The sequence below is a fragment of the Felis catus genome, chromosome B3 (assembly GCF_018350175.1).
Source record: "Felis catus isolate Fca126 chromosome B3, F.catus_Fca126_mat1.0, whole genome shotgun sequence".
Lineage (NCBI taxonomy): Eukaryota > Metazoa > Chordata > Mammalia > Carnivora > Felidae > Felis > Felis catus.
The window spans coordinates 143,824,497-143,837,671 of NC_058373.1; the positions used below are offsets into that span (position 1 = coordinate 143,824,497).

The 13,175-nt window shown below is 58.0% G+C and overlaps 1 protein-coding gene across 1 annotated transcript in view; it reads left to right on the forward strand.

Moving 5' to 3' along the window:
• DYNC1H1 (dynein cytoplasmic 1 heavy chain 1) overlaps positions 1 to 13,160 on the forward strand; it is a 78,610-nt gene extending 65,450 nt beyond the window's left edge. Inside the window, exons 55-78 of the mRNA XM_045060530.1 lie at positions 483 to 695; positions 806 to 933; positions 2,556 to 2,709; positions 3,379 to 3,525; positions 3,620 to 3,770; positions 4,270 to 4,523; positions 4,608 to 4,742; positions 4,832 to 4,926; positions 5,098 to 5,272; positions 5,435 to 5,510; positions 6,141 to 6,301; positions 6,512 to 6,623; positions 6,726 to 6,786; positions 6,874 to 6,997; positions 7,123 to 7,236; positions 8,129 to 8,299; positions 8,481 to 8,698; positions 8,793 to 8,896; positions 10,543 to 10,754; positions 11,131 to 11,284; positions 11,888 to 12,030; positions 12,147 to 12,315; positions 12,460 to 12,587; positions 12,809 to 13,160. Coding sequence (XP_044916465.1) covers positions 483 to 695; positions 806 to 933; positions 2,556 to 2,709; positions 3,379 to 3,525; positions 3,620 to 3,770; positions 4,270 to 4,523; positions 4,608 to 4,742; positions 4,832 to 4,926; positions 5,098 to 5,272; positions 5,435 to 5,510; positions 6,141 to 6,301; positions 6,512 to 6,623; positions 6,726 to 6,786; positions 6,874 to 6,997; positions 7,123 to 7,236; positions 8,129 to 8,299; positions 8,481 to 8,698; positions 8,793 to 8,896; positions 10,543 to 10,754; positions 11,131 to 11,284; positions 11,888 to 12,030; positions 12,147 to 12,315; positions 12,460 to 12,587; positions 12,809 to 12,937 — 3,528 coding nt within the window. The 3' untranslated portion in view covers positions 12,938 to 13,160. The remainder of the gene's footprint in view (positions 1 to 482; positions 696 to 805; positions 934 to 2,555; positions 2,710 to 3,378; positions 3,526 to 3,619; positions 3,771 to 4,269; positions 4,524 to 4,607; positions 4,743 to 4,831; positions 4,927 to 5,097; positions 5,273 to 5,434; positions 5,511 to 6,140; positions 6,302 to 6,511; positions 6,624 to 6,725; positions 6,787 to 6,873; positions 6,998 to 7,122; positions 7,237 to 8,128; positions 8,300 to 8,480; positions 8,699 to 8,792; positions 8,897 to 10,542; positions 10,755 to 11,130; positions 11,285 to 11,887; positions 12,031 to 12,146; positions 12,316 to 12,459; positions 12,588 to 12,808) is intronic.
• The last annotated feature ends 15 nt before the right edge of the window (positions 13,161 to 13,175 follow it).

Genomic DNA, 13,175 nt, shown 5'->3' on the forward strand with positions numbered 1-13,175 from the left:
TCTGCCAGCCAGCTCTGTCCCGAGAGGGCCTGCTGGCCTCCTGGGTCACCGGGCTGCGTTAATTAGGACAGGTGGACACCAGGGGGCGATCTGAAGCCAACCTGTGGGGTCACCAAGGACATGGTTGTCCGAGTCTTGCATTCACTGCTGTGTCCGTCGCCATGCCCACACTCTTCCTGACTCCCCGGAATATTCTCCTCTCCTGCCAGCAGTGTCTCTTCTCTCTAGGCCAACCCCCACCTGCTGTTCTGTCCACCCCAGGCCCTCTCCCTGCCCCGTCTCTACTCACGCACGTGTCTCAAGGCTACCCCTGCTTCTCTACACTCTCTTGAGGCCTGATTAGATTCTGAGGGCCGTATCATCCTCAGTCGTGGAGGAGCTGGGTCCTCTGTCCTCTGGGCCTGTGAACAGCCCTCCCAGAGCCCTGTGGAGGGAACCAATTTTCACTTTCTGGTATAAATCCTGTTGGATCTTCCCCGTAGGTAAACCGGAGCACGGCTCTCCTGAAGAGCTTGTCTGCCGAACGTGAACGATGGGAAAAAACAAGTGAAACTTTCAAAAACCAGATGTCCACCATCGCCGGGGACTGCCTCTTGTCAGCCGCGTTCATCGCCTACGCGGGTTACTTTGACCAGCAGATGCGCCAGAACCTGTTCACCACGTGGTCCCACCACTTACAGCAGGCCAACATCCAGGTAACAGGCCACGGGGCTCTGGCCTGGCACCCGGTCAGCCGTTTCCACGCTGGCCCGGAAACAGTGCGCCTGGAGCTTTGAGGAGGAAAGGTAACCGCCCTCACTTTCAGTTCCGTACAGACATCGCGCGGACCGAGTACCTCTCCAACGCCGACGAGCGCCTTCGCTGGCAAGCCAGCTCCCTACCCGCTGACGACCTGTGCACAGAGAACGCCATCATGCTGAAGCGCTTCAACAGGTACGCGCTCGTGCACAGGGAGCAGCTTGGAAGTCCTTATGTGAGGTGACCCCGTGGTTTTGTGTTTCTTCAGAATACATCTTTGAGGAGACGAAGGGAAACTTGGAAATGGGCGAGCACGCAGGCAGGCCCAGCGCTCGTCTCTGATGGGGGCACGGCCCTTCCCACCCCCGCTTCCCCACCGCCCGAATTGTTCTGCAGCGAAGGCCTCTCGTGCCACCTTTCAGAGCTGATTGGCGGGCTGTGTGTCGGGGTGGACGACAAAAACATAATTACAAAAATATTACAAGAACTGAAAATATTTAGCTAAAGAGAGTTAAGGGAGAAAGTGGCACCCAGTTTGTGGTTTAAGGAGGCCAGAGTTAGAGGTGGAGGGTGACTTCAGGGAGGGCAGGCTTGACACTGGCTCAGGGGGTCCTCAGGGCCCACCCCACGTACAGGGCCACACGCCCTGAGGCTTGACCCTCCTGTGTGGCAGCCCTTAAAGCCAGACGCCTTCAGTGTTTTCTGACTTTATCTCCACATCTTGAAGTCTTTCACGGTCCCAGGGACACGTAGAGGATGAAGCCCCTTGCAGGTGTCATTTGATTTTATGAGCAAATCCTCAGGCCCCACCAGTGGCTCCGTGTCTCGCCAGATGTGCTGGTGAGATTATCGGTCCATCGGTGTGGTCTGCGCAGAGCTGGATTCACCTGAATGGGAAGTACACACACCCCTATGTGCTTATTCAACAGTAGCTTGGCCCACGTGAAGCATGACAAATGTCAGGACAGAATGTGACTGACAGACTGAAAATGCCTCCCGTGCCCCTCGGTAGGAGCCAGTTAAGCAATTACAGTGCACCTCCGTAGTGGACGGCTGGGGTCCTGCAGACCAGGCCTTTCCGAGTGTGCGTTCAGAGAAGGCTCCAGCAGACCGTGCGCAAGGGGAGTGGGTGCCGCATCCCCGCAGACGCACGTGCCCACGCGCACACGTGTCTGCAAACACCTGACCCTTCCCCGAGTAGACAGGTCAGAAACTGGTAACAAAAGCTAGAGGAGGGAGGCGGTTCTTCTCACCGCACGCCCTTTTGTAGCTTCTGGATTTTGTACAAGCACCTGTGTGCATTATGATTTTTAAAGACTAATTGGTCATGCACGTGACTCTGGACAAATCCCTGTAGCCTCTTAGTGCCCCATCTTCCTCACGTGTAAAACAGACGTGCTCTCAGTACCTTCTCATAGGCTTCTCCTGAGGATTAAGCTGTGTCTGCTATTTGTCAGGGTCCCTGGCGGCTTGAGCCGTCTGTACCTGTTAGCGGTAGGTGCTGCCGAGCATTGGTTCTGGAAGGGCAGTAGTACACGGAACGGTAATTCTAGCAGAGCGCACTCAGCACCTGGAGAAAAGCACGTGCTGGATGCTTAGAGAAGAACCTGTGTCCCAGCAGAGAAAGAGCTTGTGACTCTGGCCCTGCTCCAGAGAGTGCGTGACTCTGTTAGCTGCTTGCAGAAGTGCTTCCGGAAGGCTTCAGCATCAAGGATTTGTTACGGTTGTCTGGAAGCTGCACTTGAGTAGTGGGAACAACCTTCCCGTCGTCTTGTTGTGGGCTCCTCGAGCCTGCACTCATGTGGCCTCACCCTCAGGTACCCGCTGATCATCGACCCCTCTGGCCAGGCCACAGAATTCATCATGAATGAGTACAAGGACCGCAAGATCACGCGCACCAGCTTCTTAGACGATGCCTTCCGCAAGAACCTGGAGAGTGCGCTGAGGTTCGGGAACCCCCTTCTGGTGCAGGTGTGTGCATCCAGCCGTTGGTGTGGAACAAAACTAGATTACGTGATGCGAACAGGGTAGTTTTTTTACCTTTGTAAGACTTCCTTTAATGTCAGAAAAAAAAAGATAAAGCTTTACAATTGTTCTGTAAAAAGCGAATCCAAAAGAAAGTGTTTATCTGTCATCACCGTCCACTAGAACTTTCTGCACTGATGGCAATGTTCTGCTTTGTGCCATCCAGGATGGTGGTAGACACGTGTGGCCGATACGCTTAAGGAACTGAATTTTTTATTTAAATTTTTTTTTTCAATGTTTATTTATTTTTGGGACAGAGAGAGAGCATGAACGGGGGAGGGGCAGAGAGAGAGGGAGACACAGAATCGGAAACAGGCTCCAGGCTCCGAGCCATCAGCCCAGAGCCTGACGCGGGGCTCGAACTCACGGACCGCGAGATCGTGACCTGGCTGAAGTCGGACGCTCAACCGACTGCGCCACCCAGGCGCCCCTGAATTTTTTATTTAAATCAGGCCGTCACAGGTGCTGGTGGCTGCCGTACTGGATGGGGAGGTCTGAGCGGCTGGGTAGCTTCTGCGGTGTGTTCGTCTGGTTAGGTCAGCGTCAAAACAGTTATCTGGGTGAAGATACGTGTTGTAAAACCCCAACCGTGCAACTTCCTGTGTGTGCGTCTAGGATGTGGAAAGCTACGATCCGGTTTTGAATCCAGTGCTGAACCGCGAAGTTCGGCGAACTGGGGGGAGAGTGCTGATTACCCTCGGCGACCAGGATATAGACTTGTCACCATCATTCGTCATCTTCCTGTCCACCCGAGATCCAACCGTAAGGACCGGGGCACTTGGGATTCACATCTGCGGCGGCACTCTGTGTCGCAGCTCCGGTGACAAAGCGGACCGTTCTCTTACCCTTGTGGCAGGTGGAGTTTCCGCCAGACCTGTGTTCCCGCGTTACCTTTGTCAACTTCACGGTCACCCGCAGCAGCTTGCAGAGCCAGTGTTTGAATGAAGTACTTAAGGCAGAAAGGCCTGATGTGGACGAAAAGCGTTCTGATCTTCTTAAGCTTCAAGGTATGTTTCTGGCTCTGTAGCTTTGGGAGTCTTGGAGCAAGCTGGGGGCTGAACTTCCTTTCTTTCTTTGTAAGTGTATTGATTTTTGAGACAGAGGGGGAGAGAGCGAGAACCCCAAGCCGGTGCTAGGGGCTTGACGTGGGGCTCAAACCCACAAACCATGGGATCATGACTTGAGCCAAAATCAAGAGTCAGACGCTTAACCTTAAGACTGAACCACCCAGGCACCCCTGAGGGAGGGGCGGGGGGGGGCTTTTTTTTTTTTTTACTGTTTTCAAGTTCATTTTGAGAGAGAATCCCAAGCCAGCTCCGCACCATCGACGCAGGGCTCGATCCCACAAACCGTGAGATCGTGACCTGACTGAGCCACCCAGGTACCCCTTGGGGCTAAAATTTTAATTAAGGTTCTAGAACATGTCAGGTTTATTCAGACACTCAGGGGAGTTCTCTTTCTGGAAGAAGCAAGCGGTGCAGACTCTGGACGTTGTGACCGTTTCAGGAGAGTTCCAGCTGCGTTTACGCCAGCTCGAGAAGTCTCTGCTGCAAGCTCTGAACGAGGTGAAAGGACGCATCTTGGATGACGACACCATCATAACGACCCTGGAGAACCTCAAGAGAGAGGCGGCCGAGGTGACGAGGAAAGTGGAGGAGACGGACATCGTCATGCAGGAGGTGGAGACCGTGTCTCAGCAGTACCTGCCGCTGTCCACCGCCTGCAGCAGCATCTACTTCACCATGGAGTCCCTGAAGCAGGTGACCGCGGGAGCCACCCGCCGCGGGATGGCGCTCGCTCTGTGCCCTCCCGCCTAATGGCCGTCGCCCGCCGCTTCCTTTCAGATCCACTTCCTGTACCAGTACTCCCTCCAGTTTTTCCTGGACATTTACCACAACGTCTTGTACGAGAACCCGAACCTCAAGGGCATCACAGACCACACGCAGCGCCTCTCCATCATCACGAAGGACCTCTTCCAGGTAGAGAGCCTGGCGCTTGGCTGTCCCCAGGGAGGGAAGGTGGGAGGTCATTCTCCGGGGACGGCAGCATCTCCCGCTCTTGTCCCCAGGTGGCGTTCAACCGGGTGGCCAGAGGCATGCTGCACCAGGACCACATCACCTTCGCCATGCTGCTGGCCCGAATCAAACTGAAGGGCACCATCGGGTAAGGCCGCCGCCCTGCTGCACTTGTCCCCGCAGGGCGCTGTCATCTTCTAGGTTGTCTGCTAGGATCTGAAGGGCTTAAAGAGAGGAAAAAAGTCTTTGCTGTTACCGCTCTTTTAGTGAGTGCAGAAGTGAATCTGAGACCCTTGCTAACTCGTTGCCCCCTTCCCAGGGAGCCCACCTACGACGCCGAATTCCAGCACTTCCTGAGAGGGAAGGAGATCGTCCTGAGTGCTGGCTCGACGCCCAAGATCCAGGGCCTGACTGTGGAGCAGGCCGAGGCCGTTGTGAGGTTGAGCTGTCTCCCTGCCTTCAAAGATCTGATTGCAAAGGTTCAGGCCGACGAGGTGAGAGTTCTGAACACGTCCCAGCCTCTTCCCAGGAAGTTGGCAGTTAGGAATTGCGTGTGTCGTGCGCACACGTCAGCCGTCTGATGTATTCATCCCAACTTCTCTGCCCACAAAAACGGGCTGTGCTCCGTGGCGACACTTCTCCCGTTGTGTCCACAGCAATTTGGCATCTGGTTGGACAGCAGCTCCCCAGAGCAGACGGTCCCGTACCTCTGGAGTGAAGAAGCCCCCTCAAGTAAGCCCGCATCAAGGCCTCCCTGGTGTTTTCATTCTGGACCCAAATGTAAAATTGGGCTTTGCCGCCTGAGTGAAGGGACACCTCCGAGAAAGTCACCAGTTCCTAAAATAAGTGTCTCAGTGTAAAATCTTCAGGTCCTAATTCGTGTTCCCACTCTTGCTTAAAGACCAAGAGAGACAGGTAGGAAGACCATTGCCCGATGTTAAGGGAGAGATTGGCTAGTTCTGAGTGTAGTGCCCCAGGCCCTGTGCTAGCCCGCCTCGGGCCAGTGGGCAGGGTCTCCACGGCCACAGGGCAGCAGGGGCAGGGCTGGCGGTGGCTGTGATCCTCTCTAGACGGCTCAGGATCTGTGTTCTGCCTGCGACAAATGGGTGGCGTTGGAGTCACATGAAGTTGGTAACTGCCACCGTGCCCACAGAGAGGCCCATGTGGTAGACGTGAGCACAGGTGTGTCCAGGGGCTTCACTGAAGACAGGAGAGGGTGGCAGTTCTCCTTGGGGCAGAGAAGACCAGAGGTGGCGGCATGATTCTGAGCTGTCATCTGAGCGGGGACTTGTGGCCAGACCAGTCCCAGTGGGGCAGTCTGGGCCGTGTCCTCCCCGCAACCCTCCACATGCCTCGTTCCAGCACCCATCGGGCACGCCATCCACCGCCTGCTCCTGATTCAGGCTTTCCGCCCTGATCGCCTGCTGGCCATGGCCCACATGTTTGTTTCCACAAACCTCGGGGAGTCCTTCATGTCCATCATGGAGCAGCCTCTTGACCTGACTCACATCGTGGACACAGAGGTGCGGCTCTGGCTCCCAGCAGGCTCGGGTGGGCCTCACCTGCCCCGGCCCCTAGGCTCCGTCTTGTCGGGCCATTCACCTGCTAGACTCCCACCCTGGCCGGCTCCCAGCCCCTGCACCTTGGGGCCGGGGGAATCTTCGCAAGGCCCGCCCCACAGGCCTCTCCTCTCCACAGACTCCCGGTCTTAGTTCTGACCTCTGCACCTGCAGGTAAAGCCGAATACTCCTGTCCTGATGTGCTCTGTGCCTGGGTATGACGCCAGCGGGCACGTCGAAGACCTTGCAGCAGAACAGAACACGCAGATCACTTCAATCGCAATCGGTAAGGGCGCTTGGTGGGTTTTTCGGGCTGAAGCCCCTCAGAACTCACGGTGGACACTGAAGTCCAAGCCTGCCGTGCTGACACTAAGTTTTCTGGTACCAGGCTCGGCCGAAGGCTTCAACCAAGCAGATAAAGCCATCAATACAGCCGTCAAGTCCGGCAGGTAGGCCTGTCTTGTTTGAAAAAGCCTCGGTTCCCGAGAATCCAGAGCGGAAACGTGAAGTGTAGCTGTGGCTCTCGCTTCGTGCAGGTGGGTGATGCTGAAGAACGTGCACCTGGCCCCGGGGTGGTTGATGCAGCTGGAGAAGAAGCTTCACTCCCTGCAGCCGCACGCCTGCTTCCGGCTGTTCCTCACCATGGAGATTAATCCCAAGGTGTGTGCTCGGCATGTCGCTCTGAGTGCTGGTCTGCCATCTTTCTGTCCTGAAATCGTGCGTGTGTGTGTAGAGCCGAAGCACACAGTTAACCAGGGCGCTGACAGGAACAGTGTCTTCCTCAGGTGCCCGTGAACCTGCTCCGCGCAGGCCGCATCTTCGTGTTTGAGCCACCCCCGGGGGTGAAGGCCAACATGCTGAGGACATTCAGCAGCATCCCCGTCTCCCGCATTTGCAAGGTAAGCGTCGCTTTCTCCTGGGGCACTTTCTCCGGACAAGCCCAGGAGACCAGGTCCCTTCAGCAAGTTCGGAAGTGGGTCCCCACGTCTCCCAGAAACACCAGAATGGCTGATAACCCTGGAAATTGTACTACTTAACTGTAGGCAAAATTCCCTTCCTGTGAACAGATTGAAAAGTAGGCCTGCACGGTGTCCTGTTGTGAGGGTGTGACGGCCAGGCTCCCAGGAGAGCAGACGTCCCCAGTGCAGCTCTAACCCGAGCCCAGATTTAGGTCCGGGGTAAATGAGAATCCTGCACTCCTGACCATGGTCCCCTGAAGCTGGGCAGTGCCTTCCGAGGCTCCAAAGACCAAGCTCGTGGGCAGAGGAGAGGAATTCTGAAGTACTGTTTCATTTTGTGCTATAATCCCCCTTTTCTGACCATTTTAGATTTGTTTTCTGTATCATTTTTTACAGTTGAATAATTTATCTTTACAGCGTTATTGGATTACATCTTAATTAACAGGAAAAGCAGCACTTCATTTCTGGCAACGGTATTAGTGTTAACGGTACTGCGTCAGAAGCCCTAAAGTTCAGTGTGGTTCAGGGTGAAAAGCTCTTTTTATTTTTGAAAGGGAGACAGAGCACAAGCAGGGGAGGGGCAGAGAGAGAGGGAGACACAGAATCGGAAGCAGGCTCCAGGCTCTGAGCTATCAGCACAGAGTCCAACGTGGGGCTCGAACCCACGAACCACGAGATCACGACCTGAGCCCAAGTCAGATGCTCAATGGACTGAGTCCCCTGGGCTCCCCCAAAAAGCTCTTCTTAAAACTTTGTTAGAGAAGCTGCACTGTTTTCTTGGAAAGGATGTTGCTTTCTAAGGGTTCTGTCTTTGATAACCTTCCTCACCCAGTCTCCCAATGAGCGTGCTCGCTTATACTTCCTGCTGGCCTGGTTCCATGCCATCATCCAAGAACGCTTACGATATGCACCCCTGGGGTGGTCAAAGAAGTATGAATTTGGGGAGTCTGACCTGCGGTCGGCCTGCGACACGGTAGACACGTGGCTGGATGACACGGCAAAGGCAAGTGTGGGCTGCCGTGTCAGATGGGAGGGGACGCTCGGGAGCGCGCACGGCTGTGGTGGCCGACGGTGGGGGTCGTGTTCGATGTGGGTGTGAGGAAGGACTCGCCCCACCAACAGAGGGACCCGGTGTGCCGGTTCCCCTCCGACCTGCCCCCACAAACCCAGCTTTCCTCACACAGGGCAGGCAGAACATCTCGCCAGACAAGATCCCGTGGTCCGCACTGAAGACCTTGATGGCCCAGTCCATCTACGGCGGGCGGGTGGACAACGAGTTCGATCAGCGTCTGCTTAACACTTTCCTGGAGCGTCTGTTCACGACGAAGAGTTTCGATAGTGAATTTAAGCTGGCCTGCAAGGTCGACGGGCACAAAGACATTCAAATGCCCGACGGCATCAGGTACAGGCCTACCTCCTGTGACCCAGACCCCAGCCGTGCCCGGCAGTCCCCGGCGTCACCCGGGGTGGCATTTCCCAACGTGCTGCTTTTCTAGGCGAGAGGAGTTCGTGCAGTGGGTGGAGCTGCTCCCCGACACGCAGACGCCCTCCTGGCTGGGCCTGCCCAACAACGCGGAGAGAGTCCTGCTCACTACCCAGGGTGGGTACCCCACGGGCAGCCCCTTCCCTGTGCCGACCAGGTCAGGCCTCAGGCCTCGGCCTGCCCCCTCCCTCCGCTGGCCCTTCCGATCCTTGCCCCTCCTGGTTCCGTCCCTGGGGAGGCACGGGAACTGGAGTGGGTCCCAGCTGGTGCCTCCCCTGCAGTCTAGGCTCGGTCTGGACAAAACTTGGGTGTTTCAGTCAATGAGGTCTGGAAGTTACATCTAGGGCATCAGCTTACATTTAGACATGATTTCTTCTGTTTTGCCTAAAAGAGTCAAAAGACATCTGGTATTATGTGAAGTTTTAAAACCGTTAGTTTTTATTAGGATACTTCTCAGAAGATTTTTCTTTCTCCTTTTGTTCCCAAGAGTATTCAAGAACTAGCTAACGCAGAGGTTTTCAAAGTATGGTTCTCAGCAGCATTAACCTCACTGGAATTTCTTAGAAACGCAGATTCTCAGGACCTGCCTCAGACCTCCGCAGTGGGAAGTGGGGGCCCAGCCCCCTGCTCCAAGCAGCCTTCCGGGCAGCTGCTGTGTCTGCAAGCTTATGAACGGCTGGTCTAACCCAGACTTCTCTTTATGGGAACCGGGCCCAGAAAGAACTTGTGATTTCCCCAAACTCACACAGCCAGCTGAGGGGACAGGATCAGACAGTTCCCTTCGGGCCATCTCCCCACTCTGCACAAGAACCCCTACTTACCAGGCTTGCTCTCTGAGGACAACTTTGAAGGCATGCCAGGCTACCCCACCCCCACGAGGCGGCAGAGGTCCTGTAAGCCACCGAGACGAGACGCTGGCCTGCTGTGCGAGTTCGAGGCCTCGGTGCAGGGCAGGTCCTGGCAGGTCCAGGGTTGGGCCCGGGTGCTCTGTTGTACGACAGCCTGTACTGAGATGAGATCACGTAGGGTATTAACACCCAGGGCACCTGCTGTGAGCCCTACTTGGCTCCCATGACAGGGGACTGGTTTGTAGGATTTGTCGCTCACTCTGGCTGGCCGGAATGCCCTCCCTGTCCCTGTACTAACAAGCTCCCGCCGTCACTCCAGCCTTCTGCTGGTCACACCCAGTCCCACCTTCAGGTAGCACTGAAGGCTTGGCTGCTGCCCACCCCACATGGGAGCCCGTGTCGGCCTGTCCTCTCTGGTCCGGCCTTCAATGCCGCTCAGGAACTGGACTTTGAGCACTCCGGGACCCTGTGAGGGCGGGGGTGAGGCCAGACTTTAACGGGACGGGGGCCGGTGGTCGAGGTGGAGCAGGGGGGCAGACGGCCCAGGGCACACGGAGTTAGCAGCGCAGTAGCCTTTCTGGCTGGTGCCTGGCATGCCCCAGAGCCCACCCCTCTGCAGCCTCGGTCGGGGCTCTGCCAGCCTCACGGTGAACTCCGAGTCTTCGAGCAGCCTCGCTCTCGTCTTTGGCGCTCAGGCTGCTGGTTCACCCCCAGCAGCCGTGACCGGATGTGGCGGTAGTTTTCCACTGCATCTGCCACCTCATCTTTTGGCCCGGCCCCTTTCTGAGCTTCAGAAACGCGTCCTCGCTCGTACCTCATGGGTAGACGTGTTCTGTGGCCTCTGCATTCAAATCCTTCTTCCTCTGATCTCCCGCCCGTCCCCCTCCCTCCGTCACCGGTGGGCTTGCGGCCCAGGCGTGGACATGATCAGCAAGATGCTGAAGATGCAGATGCTGGAGGACGAGGATGACCTGGCCTACGCCGAGACGGAGAAGAAGGCCAGGACGGACTCCACGTCCGACGGCCGGCCCGCCTGGATGAGGACCCTGCACACCACCGCGTCCAACTGGCTGCACCTCATCCCCCAGACGCTGAGCCACCTCAAGCGGACGGTGGAGAACATCAAGGTGCCGGCAGTGGGCGGGGCTGCCCCTCGGCGGCTGTGGCCCCGGAGGGCTGGACGGACGGAGCTCAGTGTAGTCCCAGCAGGCCCCCGGGCCCAGGTTCGGGCGAGAGGGGGCGACCCTGTGAAGCTGGCCAGAAGCGCTCTACGAGGTGGTCCGTCCGCGTACGCTAGGCCAGTGGTTCCAGGGCCCAGCCCGTGGCAGGCTTCCGACCAGCTTCGCCCGAGGCCCGGGCCCAGGGCGAGCTCAGGCGAAGCCGTGAGCTCCCGGGCTCCCCGCGGGGGACCTGGTGTGGACGGGCCTGCCTCCCACGGGAGAGGGGGCCTCTCCCTGACTCTCCCCTTCACCCTGGCCTTCCCGTGTCTTTGAACAATTTTAGGACCCTTTGTTCAGGTTCTTTGAGAGAGAAGTGAAGATGGGGGCTAAACTACTTCAGGACGTTCGCCAGGACCTCGCGGACGTCGTCCAAGTGTGCGAAGGGAAGAAGAAGCAGACCAACTACCTGCGCACGCTCATAAACGAGCTGGTCAAAGGTACTGGCCCTCCCGGGCGTGCCCTGGGGCCCGGCCCCCCACGTCCGCCTCCCGGGGCGCCGAGCAGGGCGCACTGGGGCCAGGTGGCTGCTGCCCTCCGGCGTCGGCAGGTCCCGCCCGGCCTCGCACACGTTGCCATCTGCACAGACCTCCCTGTGAGGGCAGCTGGGGGTCAGGCTTCGAAGGGCCCAAGGGTTTGTTTTTCCTACTTGCTGGGCCCTGAACGTTCCCTCAGATCTTTACCGTCTTTAGGAGGGTGGCCACCACAGAGGAAAAGTGGGGAACGTGAAGGATACAGGGAGCGAGCACCCAGATGTCTCAAGAGCCTGACCTGCCGGTGACGCCCAGCCCCTTCCGTGATGGGGGTTAGCAGCTGCGGTGTCCCTTGGGGCCACTGGGGTCCTCCATGTACACCCCGTCAGCCACACGGAACTGAGCAGGGCAGAGGTGGTGCGGGCCCAGCCAGGACAGGAGACGTGGTGTGGGGAGGGGGCGGGCGGAGTGCTCGCGCGCAGGCGCAGCTGGGGAAACAGGCGAGCTCTGGCAGGTCCGAGCACCTGTGCCGGGGATGTGAGAACCGAGCCTGGGTCACCTCGCTCGCAGGGATCTTGCCTCGGAGCTGGTCCCACTACACGGTGCCCGCGGGCATGACCGTCATCCAGTGGGTGGCCGACTTCAGCGAGAGGATCAAACAGCTACAGAACATCTCTCTGGCGGCTGCGTCTGGCGGCGCGAAGGAGTTGAAGGTGGGGAGCGGCTCCTAAGTGGTGCGGGGGAGGGGCAGCCCCGGGGCCGCTCGGGGACAGGCACAGGTCCCCTGTGGCTGGTGCTCGCCGCTCACGGGGGCCCCTCCTTCCCGCAGAACATCCACGTGTGCCTGGGCGGCCTGTTCGTGCCCGAGGCCTACATCACCGCCACCAGGCAGTACGTGGCCCAGGCCAACAGCTGGTCCTTGGAGGAGCTCTGCCTGGAAGTCAACGTCACCACGTCCCAGAGTGCCACCCTCGATGCCTGCAGCTTTGGGGTCACGGGTGAGTCGGGGTCCAGGTTGGGTTGCCGGTGTGGCTCCCAGTCCGTGTCTGAGGTCGCGGGAGGCAGCACGCCAGGGCCGGGCGCGGTGTCACAGATTCGGGCAGCCTTTCCCACGGGTGACAGGGCCTGACTTCTCCCCGCAGGGTTGAAGCTCCAGGGGGCCACGTGCAATAACAACAAGCTGTCGCTGTCCCACGCCATCTCCACAGTCCTCCCTCTGACGCAGCTGCGCTGGCTCAAGCAGACCAACGCAGAGAGAAAGGCTAACGTAGTAAGTGGCCCCTTCCTGTCCTGGGGTTGGCAGGGGCCGTGCACACAGCCGCGAGTGATCAGGTGCAGCCATCGCCCCCCTTCCCCCAGGGCCAGCTCATCACTAGGACCCCAGGGCCACGCGGAGGCAAGCCGCCCCATCACCAGGGCCACTGTCCACCATGCCCGCGGTGTCCTGCCTCTCCCGAAGCTGTGGCAGTAAGGCCCTGCCCTCTCCCCCAGGTGACCCTGCCCGTCTACCTGAACTTCACCCGTGCGGACCTCATCTTCACGGTCGATTTTGAGATCGCCACCAAGGAGGATCCACGTAGCTTCTACGAGCGTGGCGTCGCCGTCCTCTGCACGGAGTGAAACCCGACTCCTGGTCCCTTTTCTGTAGTAACTATTTAACGTTTCTTCGTCATTAAACCGTTCGGAAGGAGTGGACTTGTCACAGGAAAGTCGTTGGTTCGAGGTTGGAGGAAGCGGACTGGAGGCTGAGGGACGGGACGGTGGGAAGAGGAAGGACTCGGTTGTGTGCTTGGGAGGGTCCGTAGCCTGGTTTGCTCGGGAATAAAACACTAAGCACGATCCAGCTCTCGCCTCTTCT